Here is a 14,530-nt window from a genome sequence, read left to right as displayed (position 1 = left end):
CAGAAAATTAGAATTAGGGTAATATTCTTACTCCTGAATAACAGAAGAAAAGAATTCAAGCCTTGAGTTGCAATACTAAAGGATTTTATGAGTAAAATATTGAGTAATGCAGGAATATTAAAAGAAGATGGAGAGAGCCCACGTGCTGGATCCAGAGCTGCAGGTCCCTCTCTAAGCAGCATGCTGGTCACCAACCTGGTGGGTACGCTCCTTTGCATCATTGGTCCCTTCACCGAGGAGGCCATTTCCACTGGCTGCTGTGACTCGAAACTATACCTGTATGGGGGCACCAACATGGTGGGCCAGGACAGTGCCTCTGTCTACTCATCCTCTGTTCTGAAGGCTTCATGGGCACCACATGCAATATGACTCTTGAAGGTCCCTGTTTGCCAAACCCTTGCCGCCAAAATGCTGAATATGTCATGATCCTACCACTGAGTTCTACTTCAAGTGTCCTTGGGCTTCGCAGGTATCCACTGTGAGGCCAGCTGCACCATGCCGCTGGGTACGGAAGAGGGTGCCATCACTAACTCGTAGATATGTGCCGCCTCTGTCCACTTAGGCTTCCTGGGTGTGCAGAGCAGGGTCCTGGAGTTGGCCTGCCTGCACCAGGGTGGCACCTTCAACATCTGGGCTGCCAGCAGCTATGACAGGCAACCCTGGATCCAGGTTAATGTGCTGCAGAGGGTGTGGTTGACAGCTGTAGTGACCCAAGGCATCAGCTGAAGGGACAATACTGTGTGAAGCACTTATTCAAGGTGGCTCATCACCTTAATGGGCACACATTCTACTTCATCCAGGATGCAGGTGAACTAGAGACTTAGAGACAAGGTGTTTGAGGGTAACATGGACAATAACAGCATGAAGATGAACCTATTTGACATCCCTTTGGAGACTCAGTATCTGAGACTGGTCCCTATGACCTGCGTCCAGCGCTTCACCCTCTGCTTTGAGCTGACTAGATGCTTTGAATTGTTGGGCATGAAGGACAACACCATCCCTGACATGGCCTCTGGAAGGTGAGGACCTGTAGCTGGCCATGCTCCTTCACACTGGACAGGGAGGGCAAGTTCAACTACCTAGACCAGCGATGCCTTCCAGTGGCTACAGGTCCACCTGGGTACCCAGAGGCAACTGAGGGGCATCATCACCCAAGGCCCATGACTTTGGCTACATCCAGTATATGACAGCCTTTAAGGTGGCCTACAGCAATGATGGTAAAAAGTGGACCTTGTACAATGACCTTGGGGATGCAGACAACAACATCTTTTCTGGCAACTCAGACAACTTGCACAAGAGGAACGTATTTGAGACACCCTTCAATTCTCACTATTGTCCACATGTTGTATGTTTCTCGGCCTAACTGCACCACCTTTCATTTGGAGCTACTGGGCTGCTAGTGATGGCCTACCCTACTGCTCTGTGGAGGGGCCAGGATGTGGAGACTATCACCTTCTGATAGTGGTCACATAGGCGGTTGGGAGGGGCTGCAGGTTCCTGGGGGAGGCAGGCTGTCCTTGTGTCATATGTGTTCTTAGATACAGAGCTGAGTGGCTGTCATTGTGTCATATGTTTTCTTAGATACAGAGCTGAGTGGGTCTGAGATAGGGGATTGTGGGGTCTTCTGTGTATTTCCTAGTCCACCAGGCACTAGTGGACTCTAGAAGGCTTGCATCTTCCCTAGCTCCTTCCCACACTGTACATGCCCATGCTCAGAGGGAGGCTCCAGATGCCAGACTAAAGATAACTCTTCCATTCACCAGAGATGAAGGCCACCTGTCCCCTAGACACTCTTCCTTATCTGCCCAGAGCCCTCTGTTGACCCTTGTCCTGAAGCTCAGAAAGACAGGAAGTGAGGTAGCTGTCTATAGAGAGCTGGGAGTAGATGCTGGGGCAGGGGCAGTGGGACAGCGGTGGGCACTTCTGTGCTGACTCTTCACCTGAATACACAGGCAGTTTCCAAAAAATATATATAATTATCCATTGGGGGTGTGTGTGTGTGTGTGTCAGTGTGCCAGAAAGGAATGGCTGACTCTGAACCATTTTGGAAACTGGCATATGGTATTAAAAGAAGAAGTCCAAGCTGCAGTGAAGGCATTGGCAAAAAATAAGGCACCAAGTATTGAAAGAATACCTATTGAAATGTTTGAGTAAAGAGATGTAGCCCTGGTTGTGCTCAGAAGAAATTGGAAAGACAGCTGCCTGGCTAATAAACTAGAAGAGATCCATATTTGTACTTATTCCAAAACAAGGTTATGGAATGCAGAAATTATCAAACAATGACATCAATATTTCATGCTAGTAAAGTATTTTCTTTAAATGTTTTGTTTTTTTCATTGTTGCACATTTTCTTAACCATCCCCATCCCTCCATGCAAAGCACCCCTTGTTCTAAATTTTTTTTCATACGTATAATATACATACATACTTAAAATGCCTAATCATTTATTCCTTTCAAACAGTTCTGCCTCTCATTTGTTCTAATGCAGTGTTCATTATCTATCCACTTTTTTCCCCATTCTCTCCCTCAATCTGCCCATGTCTGTTTTATAACAGCAGTGTTATGCAGTATTTATCCTTTCACGAGTGAGATATTTCATTCAGTATAATGTCCTCCAGGCTCCCCATGTTGTGTAATGTTTTACAAGTTCATTGTTTTACAGTGCTGCATAATATTTCATTCTGTGAATATTCCATCATTTTTTTTATCCATTCATTTGTTAAAGGGTCATGCAAGTAAAATCTTGATAAAGAGAATGAAAAAAAAACAGCTAATCAGTACTTAGGTAACTGTAAGAAATTAAAATTCAGAAAAGGGTGTAGAACTAGGGGTCTCATCATTAAGAGCAAACTATCAAAAGACATGTTGCATTGGGCAAATCTTGCTGTCAAGGATGCCTTGAAAACGCTAAAGAGGAATGAAGCCAGTTTAAAGACTAAGGTGTACCAAACTCAAGTCATGGTATTTTCAGTTGCTTCGTAAGCATGTGAAAGTTAGACAACGAGTAAAGAAAAAAATATTTTTTTTCGGGTTTTTTGTTGTTGTTAGGAAAGAGTCAATACCTTTGAGTTACAGTGTTGGCAGAGAGTAGTGAATATTTCAGACTGCTAGAAGAACAAACATGTTTGGAGGAAGTACTTCCTAAAGGCAGGCATGGTAAAACTTTATCTCATATACTTAAGGAGGGTTGTTATCAGGAGGGGTCTGTCTTTGGAAAAATACATCATTCTTGGGAGAGTAGGGAGGGGTCAGAAAAAGAGAGTAAGACCTTCAGTGTGATAAGTTGGCATAGTGACTGACTGTAACAGTGGGCTTCAGCATTATGGAAATTGTCAGAATCAAGCCAAAATCTCACTGTTGATGAAGTTTCTGATGTGAGTGATACCTGCCATTTCTGGTCTTAGGACACCATTCTGAGATGTCTGTGGACTGATAGTAGGTTAAGAGAACTTGAAATTATATGCATAAGATGGTTCTGATCATGCAATCTGGAAAGCCAAGCAAGCTTCTGTCTTCTGGAGTTAGAAGTTATAAGAGAGTGACCTGTCCTCCCGGGTACTGTGAAGGAGGAACTAGGTTCTCGGAGCTGAGGACCTCTCTTGGCTGGAATTTGCACTCAGCTCCCCAGGCCTTTGCCAACACGTGGTTGATGCTAGGTAAGTCATGAGAGCACGGAGCCCTGGTGATGTAGTGCTTAAGCACTTGGTTGGCTAAATGAGAGGCTTGCAGTTTTCCCCGTTAAAGATCACTGTCTTGGGAACGCTATAGGGAAGTTCTCCCTTGTCCTGTAGGGTCACTGTGAGTTGAAATCACTCAACATTAACAGGTTTGGTTCGAAATAGTGTGACTGGGTAAATGTGGGACTTTTTCCAAAGAAATTGACTGTCTTTGCTGAGCAATTCAACAAAGTGATCAGGGCCACAGATCATAAAAATAATCTTGTGGTTTTACATCTCATTTTTTTAACACTGGTATTTTGATAGGGAGCTGTGGTGGCCTGGTGGTAAGGAACATGAAGTACTATGGTTTGAATCCATCATCCATTCTGTTCAGGGAGAAGGGCGGGCAGTCTCCTCCTCCCAGGCCATTTACAGCCTCTGAAACCCCCTTAGAGGGTCAGCTATTAGTAAGTTCCAGCATGAGGAGACATGACAGCATCAATGATGACACTTTGGTGGAATAAATAAGATCAGTCTAAAGTCTTTTTCCTCACCCCTCTTTTAAGCTCCCAAGCATTTGTTTACATTCTTCCCCACCCCCTCTCCCAGAAGATCCACTCTGTGCAAATCATAGAATTTAATGGGAAGCAGTCTTTCTTACCAGGCTACTGTACTTCATGAGCTCACAAGTTGCTGAGTAAGGACTATTAGGCCGTTTAACCAATGAGACACTTTATGCAAATTTCCATGCCCAGGGGCTGCTTTTGAAAAGCTTGAAGCAGTAAATGATTTCCTTATGATGGGGGATGAGGTTTGTCATGAGTTTATATTTTCTTGGAAGCTAAAGGGCCAGCAGAGCTGAATCTCCATCTTTATTTCCAGCTGTAGTGTGGCAGCAAGAAAGTAGGGCTCAAAGTGCTGGAGAAGAAGGCTGCATCTTGGTTTTAGTAGTTCAAGGATAGTCTCTGGTTGGCAGAGAGAAGCTCCTCCTGTTCCTCCTTAGCTTGTTCCCTCCCAGTCCCCTTTAATGGTGTTTGTAAGACTTGGAGAGTGTTGAAAATAAGTACTGTAAACAGTGGCAAGAAGATGAGCAGCAATCCCGAAGGCACGCAGGTCGAGACCACCACCACCGGCTACTCCACAGAAGGACAGGCACCTCCTGTGTGATTAACTGCTTCTGAAAACCCTCCAGAGGGTCAGCTATGGGTCGGTTCCAGTTCTGTGGTACACAACCACCACCACCACCACCACCACTAAACTTGTGAGCGTCTGGGGGAAAAAATATTAACCATCACATTGCTAAAATTTCTTAAGGGCTCAGCTGCAGACTAAAAGGCCATTGGCTTGAGCTCAGCAGCAGATCTGTAGGAGAAAGGTCTGCTTTCATATTCATTATAGTCTGGGAAATCTTACGGGGCCAATTCCATTCTATCATGTAAGGTCGACTGTGAGTCTGAATTAACTTATTGTTGGTACCAAACACCATCTCCACCACCACCACCAAGGTTTTTATGAGAAGAGGAAAGAAAAAGCTCTGAGTTGCTGTTAATTATTATGTGCGCCTGGTATTTGGGGGAAATAATATCAGCTAGTGTTTCTAAGTGGCCTTGTTACATTTTGAGTGAAGCAGGCAGTTCTTTGTTATGTGGGAGTGCTATGCTTAGCTGGTATTTTACATTCTTGATAACCCCCAGGTACTAGAAGTACTCACATGTCTTTGTGAAAACGCTGACCCTGCCTTTAAGAACAAGTGCCCACAAGGCCCTAAAGGAATGATGATACTGCCCCTAAGAATCTCTGACTGATTTTTTTGCTTGATAATTAAAAAAAAAACACAACAAACCAACAAAAACTTAGAAGTAGACTGGATCCACCTTAAAGGAGTACACAATTATAGCTATGAAAAAGACAAAATACTTGATTCTGCTAAAAAAGCATGAATTAAACAAAGAGCCAAGTTGTATTTTAGATGTGATGATGTCGTTATATACTGTCAAGTCAGAACTGCCTTTTTAGCTGATCTTCCAGTAGGTTTTCGGAGACTGTATGTACATGAGAGGAGATTGTCTTTCTCCTTTAGAGCAGCTGATAGATTTGAGCTGCCTGCCTTTGGGTTGGCAGCACAACTCCTTATCACAAATTCACTAGAGATCATTTTAGATGTATATTACTTTAAATTCTTCCATGTTGTTGTTATGTGCTGTCGAGTCACCTGCGACTCAGTGACCCTATGTATGACAGCCCTAAACCCTGCTCTATCCTGTGCCAATCTTATTGTTTCTGACACATCCATCCCATTATCCCAGTCACTGAATTGATCCATCTCATCCAGGGTCTTCCTCTCTTTTACTGTCAGTTATTTTTATGTACTGTCGAATGAGAACTGACTCATAGCTGACCTTCTAGAGGGTTTTCAGAGGAAGCAAATCACATGGGAGGAGGTTGTCCATCTTCTTCCTGTGTTGCAATGGGTAGATTCAAACTGTGTGCCTTTGGGTTGGCAGTGAAGCTCCTTACCACTAAGCTAGAGCTCCCTAATGCCACAACGAAGTTAATCACATGAAGTTTATGTCTTTGAATTACGGTACTGGCAGAGAGTATTGACTATACAGTGGGTTGACAAAAGAACAAATCTGTCGTGGAGGAGGTATATCCAGGGTATACTTGAGAGTCAAGGAAGCTTTGTCTCACGTGCTTTGAAGCTTTGTCTCACGTGCTTTGGGCATGTCGTCAGGAGGGGCCAGTTACTGAAAAAAGAATTCATGTTTAGAAAGTAGGAGGTAGTAAAAGAGAAGAGCCTCAGAGAGGTAGAGTAACAGACACAGTGACTGAAACAATGGCTTTGAGCATAATGGAGATTGTGAAGATAATTAACAAGGTAGAATTTCCATCTGTTATTCATAGGATCCACTATGAGTCATAGTTGACTTGACAGTACCTAGCTAACAACAGTATCTTCTTCACTGATCATTTATGGTACGTACTAGGCTGCTCCTTGAAGGCAAGGATTCTGAAGCTTCGTCTGACATGTTGCAAGGTGGGATCATTCCTTGGAGAGGGGATGTCATGCTTGGGAGGGTGGAGGAACAGAGGAGGAGAGGAAGACCCTCAATGAGATGGATTGATTCCATCGCTGGGATAAGGGAGAGAGGAGTGTTGGAGACAGTAAGATTGGCAAGATATAGAACAGGGTTTAGGATCTTTAGGAGTCACAGGCGACTTGACAGCACATAACAACAACGACAATAACAACTGTGATAAAATTACTAGCCTTTCATAATTTTATTCAAATTATCAAACAAAATTATTATACACAAGCAAAATCTTGCTCAAGTTTATTAAATAGTGACTGGAGGAGCAGTCCAGGGACTTTAGAAATTCAAGCTAGTATTCAGAAGGGGCTGTGTCATGAGAGATTCTATTGTTGATATCAGATGGATTTTGACTGAATGCTAAACACTGTGACACTGATGTGTCAGATGTGAGAATGGTTACCCATTATGGTGGACAGTGTTTGATAGAGCTCCCAGATTAAAAAAAGTTTGGAGGCAGCAGTGGTTTCCACTTCTGAAATAGCTTGCCTCTGGAAACTCTGTGAATGTGGAGAAAGGATGAAGGTTATGTAAGTGTTCAGGTCTTTCGTTCATAGCGTCGCTGTGAGTCATCTACGACTTGATGGCACCTGACAACAGTAACAACTTGATTGAAGGCAGAAGATAACTGTCGAAAGAGGAGTAAATGGGCCATTGGGGCACAGGGCCATGAGCATCTCTCTGAAAGGGCCAGAGCGAGTAACAACAGCACAGGCCCTCACTGGCCCAGACTAGAATGCAGACAAAGAGTCCATAGCCCAGCCACATGTTGCCTCTAGAGCCACACCAACAAAAGGTTTGTTTATTTATTGCTGACTTCCAGACCCAAAGTTATGGTGCAAACAATGGGGTTTATTAGGGACGAAAGTGGGAGAGGCAAAGAATATCATCCAAAACAAGGCCAGGCTTTAGCCCAATAGGGCCAAGGCACAAATCCTCTGTATGTCCAGGCTCTCATTTCAGTTCAGCAGTCAAATCCAAGTCATCCAGCAAGGTTTGCCCCAGAGCAGTTGTAAGTCAGCTTCTCCTTCAAAATTCAGCAAGAACAGCCAGACTTTTAACTGTGGCCAGCACAAATGCAAGAAGCCTCAAGTCACACCTTGGCTGGTTTGTCCACAGCAATGCCACGCTCTCTCCACCACCAGGGTCTTGCCACCATAAGCCTTGCTCACCTCAAGTCTAGCTCCCCTGAGTGTATAAACAGTCTTTCTCTTATCCTAGTTCCACACCTGTTCGTGATTTGCAAGACAGTGTGCCTAGAGAGGCTAATAACTAATGACTAAAAAAGTAAACACCAAAACCAGAAAGATGCTTACTTGTGTTTTATTAACTATGCCAAGGCATTAAACTCTATGGATTATAGTAAATTATGGGTAACTTTGAGAATAATGAAAATCCCAGAACCCTTAACTGTGCTCATGCAAAACCTTACATAGACCAAGAAGCAATTGTTTGAACAGAACTATGAATACTACATGATATAGAATAAGCACAGGTATGTGTTAGGGTTGTGATCTTTTACCATACCTGCATGTTGTTGTTGTGTACAATAGAGTTGGAACCGAACCATACCTGACCCCCCATTGTGTTTTCAGAAGCAGTTAATTGCATGGGAGGAGATTGCCCATCCTTTTCCCACAGGGCAGCTGGTGGCCTTGAACCACGTGCTTTTTGGAATTGCAGTGCAGCTTCTTGCCACTAGGCTACCAGAGCATTCTGAGCAAATAATTTGAGGTGCTGCACTGAATGAAGAACGATGTGGCATCAGGATTGGAGGAAGACTCACTAACAACCTTTGAGCTGTAGATGACATGACCTTGCTTAAAGTGAAGAGGATTTGAAACACTTACTGAAGATCAAAGATGACACCCATCAATATAGATTACATTTCAGTACCAAAAAACACCCCAAATCCCTACAACTGGATCCATAGGCACTGTCATGATACATGGAGAAAAGATTAAAGTTGTCAAGGGCTTAATTTATTGGAATCCACAGTCAGCACTCATGGAAGCAGCAGTTAAGATATTGCATTGAGCAAATCTAAGGTCTGCCCTACCTAGCTATGATATTTTCGATTGCTTGTGAAAATTTCACTATTTCAGTTGTATGTGAAAATTGGGCACTGAATAAGGAAGACCAAATAAGAGTTGATACCTTTGAAAATTGCCATTGATGAAGAGTATTGAATACTTCTCGTTGTTGGTGTGTACTATAGAGTTAGAGCTGACCCATAGCTGACCCTCTGGTGGTTTTCAGAGGCAGTTCATCACAAGGGAGGAGATTGCCCATCTTTCTCCCTGCGGAGCAACTGGTTGCCTTGAGCCAGTGCAGCTTCTTGCCACTAGGCCACTAGTGTTCCCTGTTGAATACATAAACATCCAAAAAACTCAAGTCTTGAATGAAGTGCAGTCAGCATGCTCCTTAGAGATGTGAGAATAGTGAGACTGCATCTCACATGCTTTGGGTATGTTATCAGGAGGTATCTATCCATCCTTGGGAAATGACATCATGCTTGGAAAAGGAGGCGGTAAGTGGAAGAGAGGAAGGCCCTCAACATGATGGATTAACACTGTGACTGCAACAAGCACAGCAACAGTTTTGCGAATGGGGCAGGATTAGGCAAGGTTTTCCATCTGTTGTACATAGTGTCACTATATGTTGACTGCTTGGTACCTAACAGCAGCAGCCTTCTATACAGTGGGATATTAGTTTACCATTATGCTTAACATTTTGGCTTTTGTAAGTCTAAGGTCTGTCTGTAAGTTCCTTACAGAGTTCTTGATGACCAGTAAACCTGTGGTGTAGCTTTGCCATTCAGGGACAGTGCAGCTGAGAGTGCGTGGGTTAGGGTTGCCAGGCAAGCCTAGGGAGATGCAGTTTGACCTTGGATCTTGCATGAAGAACCTGGGAACCAGCCTGTGCATGTCCTTAGTGATCGCTGTCAGTCATAGCTCTGGAATCCTAGATCGCTCTGTAAGCCTTTTTAATCAGCAGTTGTGTACATATTCCCATCATGATCTGCCCACTTCTATAATCCCACCTACAGTAGTGATGAGTTGTAACCGCTACCAATTATCTAGTGATGATTTTTTGTTTCAAAAAATTTTAGAAATAAAACCTGTGTCCATGATTCAACAGGATATCTTTTGGTACCATGCAGAAAGTGTCTATCAATCCAGAATGATTTGGCTGTGTGTCTTTAGGTGCTAATAAATAAATCTCTATAGAATATATTTGAATGAAGGGCACCTTTTTCCAGCATAGGACAATTTACATGAAAGAAGCCTATTTGTGCAGTGAGAGAGATATTAAGTAAAGTAAGGGCAGAGAGTGAGGATTAAGAAAAGAAATTGAAGAACAGTATGTGTCTGATGAACTCACTTGTGTGATTTATGTTTCAATATAGTTCAGAATTTATAGTCAACACTCTTGGCACCAGCAGCCAGGAAATCAAAAAACGTATTGCGATGGGAAAGTCTGCTGTTAGGGACCTCTCTGAAGTACTCAAGAGCAACGGTGTCTCTCTGGAGACTAAGGTCCGCCTGATACAGGCCATGGTTTTTGCAATCACTTGTTATGCATCAGAGAGTTGGACAATGACTAGGGAGGATAGAAGGAGAATTGACGCCTTTGAGCTGTGGTGCTGGAGAAGAGTATTGAATGGGAGGGTAGAGGGACAGCGCAGGAGGGGAAGACCCTCTATGAGGTGGATTGATTCGGTGACTGGGGTAATCGGGATGGGTGTGTCAGAGGCAATGCAATTGGCACAGGATAGAGCAGGGTTTAGGGCTGTTGTACATAGGGTCGCTATGGGTCGCAAACGACTCTACGGCACATAACAACAACAACATAGTTCAGAACAGTTTCAGTTTTACAGAACAACTGTGCATAAAGTACTCAATTTCTACCCACCTCTTCCCTTTTCATATTGTGTCTCTGGTTAATATCTTACATTCCTGTTAAAACTGACACAGCTGATTCTCTAGCATGTTTTCACAGGCAATAAAGCAAACAGCAAGAGCTTGCCCATCGTCCCACAGGTGACTTTGAACCTTCTGCCTTTGGAATTGCAGCATAGCTTCTTACTACTAGGCCAGCAGAGCTCCCTATATGGACTAAAATTAGTATGAATGAAACTCTATAGTTCACATTAGCATTTGCTCTTTGTGTGTATGATGTAGAGGATTTGACACGTCATATATCCACCATTATGGAATCATAAAAGTTTCCATCCTTTCCTCTTTATCTGCCTTGAGTTCTTGCCAACAACTTAAGTACTTTTCAAAAAAAGATTTGCCACATGTTAGTGCTTATATGTGTATAGCAATTTCTGGAAAGAAAAACCCTGTAGAAACTGTCAGCATTAAGTACCAAAGTGCCGTGACAATGGGAGATTTTGGGATGAGGAATAATGTTGGAACATTTGGTTTTCATTGAAAACCTTTCTGTGCAATTTTAATTTCTCATGAGCATGTGTTGGTTACTTTAATTTTTTAAGGCCTGTTTCAACAAGCCAAAGTGTGAGAAAGCCAACATTTTGTATAATTGCACTTCATAGCACTGTTTTCATTTTGCTGTTATTACTCTTGCTTCTGGAGCTGATGGTGAAATATATCTTTTATATAGTTGGGAGATGGATTTGGAGAGCACAGGTTTTAACCTGATACTGCACTGGAAAGGAAAACGTTGTTAATTTAGTCGTTGAACTGGTCTTGGTATGGGATGATATTTTTATCTGCATTATCTACAGTGTACACATGTAAATGTTGATTTTCCCTCTTTAAATTTAACTGAAATCATAGCACTGGAAAGAAGAGGGTTAATGCTGCTCATGGAGGTGGGTACCAGGATTATGATTAATTTGTCAAACCAATCTTTGTCAAAGTGGCCCAGGTGACTGTGGATTATTAGGAAGTATTAGTCAAAGGGCTGCTTTGGTATAGAGAAGAATATTGTTACAGAAAGTGGAGCTCTTGAGCTAAGTAAGATGTAGCCGCTTCAAATGTGAAGCCCCTTAAGTAAATGTTGAAAGAGCCATAAAGTATTTTATATAAACTTTACAAAGCATTTTAAAGCAGACCAATAACTTAAGAAGCACATGAAACAATTTCAGCTCCTAAAGGGCTGGGAATTTGCCTCTGGGGACATCTTTTTCTTGTTTAAATTAGGAGGGTTACCAAAAGCCTTCATCATTTCATTTTTATTCTTAAAGTAGGGATGGAGAGGTGCCCAAGATTTTATTTCTTTCCCATTGAACAGAAATTTTCAGTCTTTTACATAAAGTTAATGTTTGTTTTGAGTTAAAAAAATTCATTGTACTTTTAATTTTTTTTTTTTTTAAGAAGGTGACTTATTTATTTCTTGGCCAATTAGTAGCATCATTATGGATGGTGAAGAGATTGAGATTGTTAACAGCTTTAGTTGGCTTGGCTCCGCAGTCAACACTCTTGGCACCAGCAGCCAGGAAATCAAAAGATGAATTGCACTGGGAAAGTCTGCTGTCAGGGACATCTCTAGAGTACTGAAGAACAGTGATATCAGTCTGGAGACTAAGGTGCACCTGATCCAGGCTATGATCTTCACAATTACATGCTATGCATCAGAAAGCTGAATAATGACTAGGGATGATGGAAGGAGAATGGATGTCTTTGAGCTGTGGTCCTGGAGAAGAGTATTGATTATACTGTGGGCTGTTAAGAGAACAAACAGGTTCATCCTGGAGAGGGTGAAACCAGGCTCCTCCTTGGAGTCAAGGATTCTGAAGCTCCGTCTGACATACTTTGGGCATGTTGTAAGGAGGGACCAGTCCTTGGAGAGGCACGTTATGCTTAGAGGGTGGAGAAGGAGAAGACCCTCAACGAGATGGATTGAGGCAGTGACTGGAGTAATAGGGGTAGGTGTGTCAGATGGTGAGGTTGGCTCAGGATAGAGCAGGGTTCAGAGTTGTTGTACATAGAGTTGCTATGAGTCAATGGGGACTTGAGGATATAAAACAACATTTGTTTAAAGATTGTTGTTGCTGTTGTTTGCCATTGAGTTGGAGGCTAATCCTCCAGTTGGTTTTCAGAGGTGGTAAATGTCATGGTAGGAAATTGTCTATCCTTCTCCTGTGGAGCAGCTGGTGGGGTCAAACCACATGCCTTTGGGTTTACAACATAGTTTCTTACTACTAGGCCGCCAGAGTTTTCTTTGTAGAATCCAGCTGTTCCATTCATCTTCCTGAACTGGTAGCCATTTTACTTGTTCTTAAGTGCTGTTGAGTCACAGATGACTCATGAATGGAAGACCTGACCACTTGTATAACTTTCATCATTTCTCCAAGTTCGTAGTTTCCGGAGGCAAGCTCAAAATCCAGATTGGTATGGCTTACACAGCAATGGGAGAAGTCAGACTATTTTGAGAATAGGAGTTGAAGTCTTAGAGAGAAGGAAGGAGAGGGCCCCCCATCGGTGCTGGCACCCTTAATTATTTTAAAGGAGCTATCTATATTTGTTCTTAAAAAATATTATTCATGGAGGTTTTTGCTGTTAAAAAGCTAGTTTACCTCTTTGAAATATACAATTCAATGCGAAACCTATACTTGGACCAAAAGGCGGTTGTCAGAACAGAGCAGGGAAACACTGCATGGTTCAAAATTGGGAAAGGTGTATGCCAGGATGTGTCCTGTCTCCCTACCTTTTCAAACTGTATGCAGAACAGATTATCTGAGAGGCTGGGCTCAATGAGGAGAAGTGTGCGTCAGGATTGGTAGAAAATCTATTAACAATATGCCTTATGCAGATGACACAACCATGCTTGCTGAAACTGAGGAGACTCTGAAGCTCTTGCTGCAGAGGGCCAAGGACTGCAGCCTTCAGTATGGATTGAGGCTCAATGTCAAGAAGACAAAGATTCTCACCACTGACCAATTGGCAGCATCAGGATGGATGGTGAAGAGATTGAGATTGTTAACAACTTTAGTCGGCTTGGCTCCATGGTCAGTACTCTTGGCACCAGTAGCCAGGGAGTAAAAAAACGTATTGCAATGGGAAAGTCTGCTATTAGGGACCTCTCCAGGGTACTGAAGAGCAGTGGTTTCACTCTGGAGACTAAGGTGCATCTGATGCAGGCTTTGCAATCACTTGTTATGTACCAGAGAGTTGGACAATGACTAAGGAGGATAGAAGGAGAATTGATGCCTTTGAGCTGTTGGTGCTGGAGAAGAGTATTGAATGGGAGGGTGGAGGGACTACGCAATAGGGGAAGACCCTCTTTGAGGTTGATTGATTCAGTGACTGGGGTAATCGGGATGGGTGTGTCAGAGGCAGTGTGATTGTCACAGGATAGAGCAGGGTTTTTTACATAGGCAAAACCAAACAAATTTGAACTGTGGTGCTGGAGAAGAGTATTGAGAGTACCATGGACTGCTAGGAAAACAAACAGATTCAAAGTCAGAGATAATGAAATCAGTTGAGTAGCCTTTGCACTTCTACCAGAAATACATAAAGATTCCAATTTCTTCCCATCTTTTCTAATACTAATTACTGTCTGATTCTAGACATTCAAGTAGATGTGAACTGGGTTTTGGTTTGTATTTCTCTAATGACTAATGATTTTGAACATTTTTTCATGTGATTATTTGGGGGGGCTGTGTATTCTTGGAAGAAATGTCTAGCTCCTTTGCCTATTAATAAGCTGGATTATTTGTGTTCTTATTATCCAACGATACATAAAAAAAATAATCCACCATGACCAAGTGGGATTCATAACAGGTATGCAAGGATGGTTCAACATAAG

General features: G+C 42.7%; 1 protein-coding gene across 1 annotated transcript in view; it reads left to right on the top strand.

Moving 5' to 3' along the window:
* Positions 1–846: 846 nt before the first annotated feature.
* SERINC5 (serine incorporator 5) overlaps positions 847–14,530 on the top strand; it is an 89,529-nt gene continuing 75,845 nt past the window's right edge. Inside the window, exon 1 of the mRNA XM_006889885.1 lies at positions 847–1,019. Coding sequence (XP_006889947.1) covers positions 847–1,019 — 173 coding nt within the window. The remainder of the gene's footprint in view (positions 1,020–14,530) is intronic.

The sequence above is a fragment of the Elephantulus edwardii genome, unplaced genomic scaffold (assembly GCF_000299155.1).
Source record: "Elephantulus edwardii isolate Elephantulus edwardi_28Jun2011 unplaced genomic scaffold, EleEdw1.0 scaffold00082, whole genome shotgun sequence".
NCBI classification, from domain to species: domain Eukaryota; kingdom Metazoa; phylum Chordata; class Mammalia; order Macroscelidea; family Macroscelididae; genus Elephantulus; species Elephantulus edwardii.
Note: the sequence above shows the minus strand (reverse complement) of the source record. Positions and strands in the feature narration are given on the sequence as shown.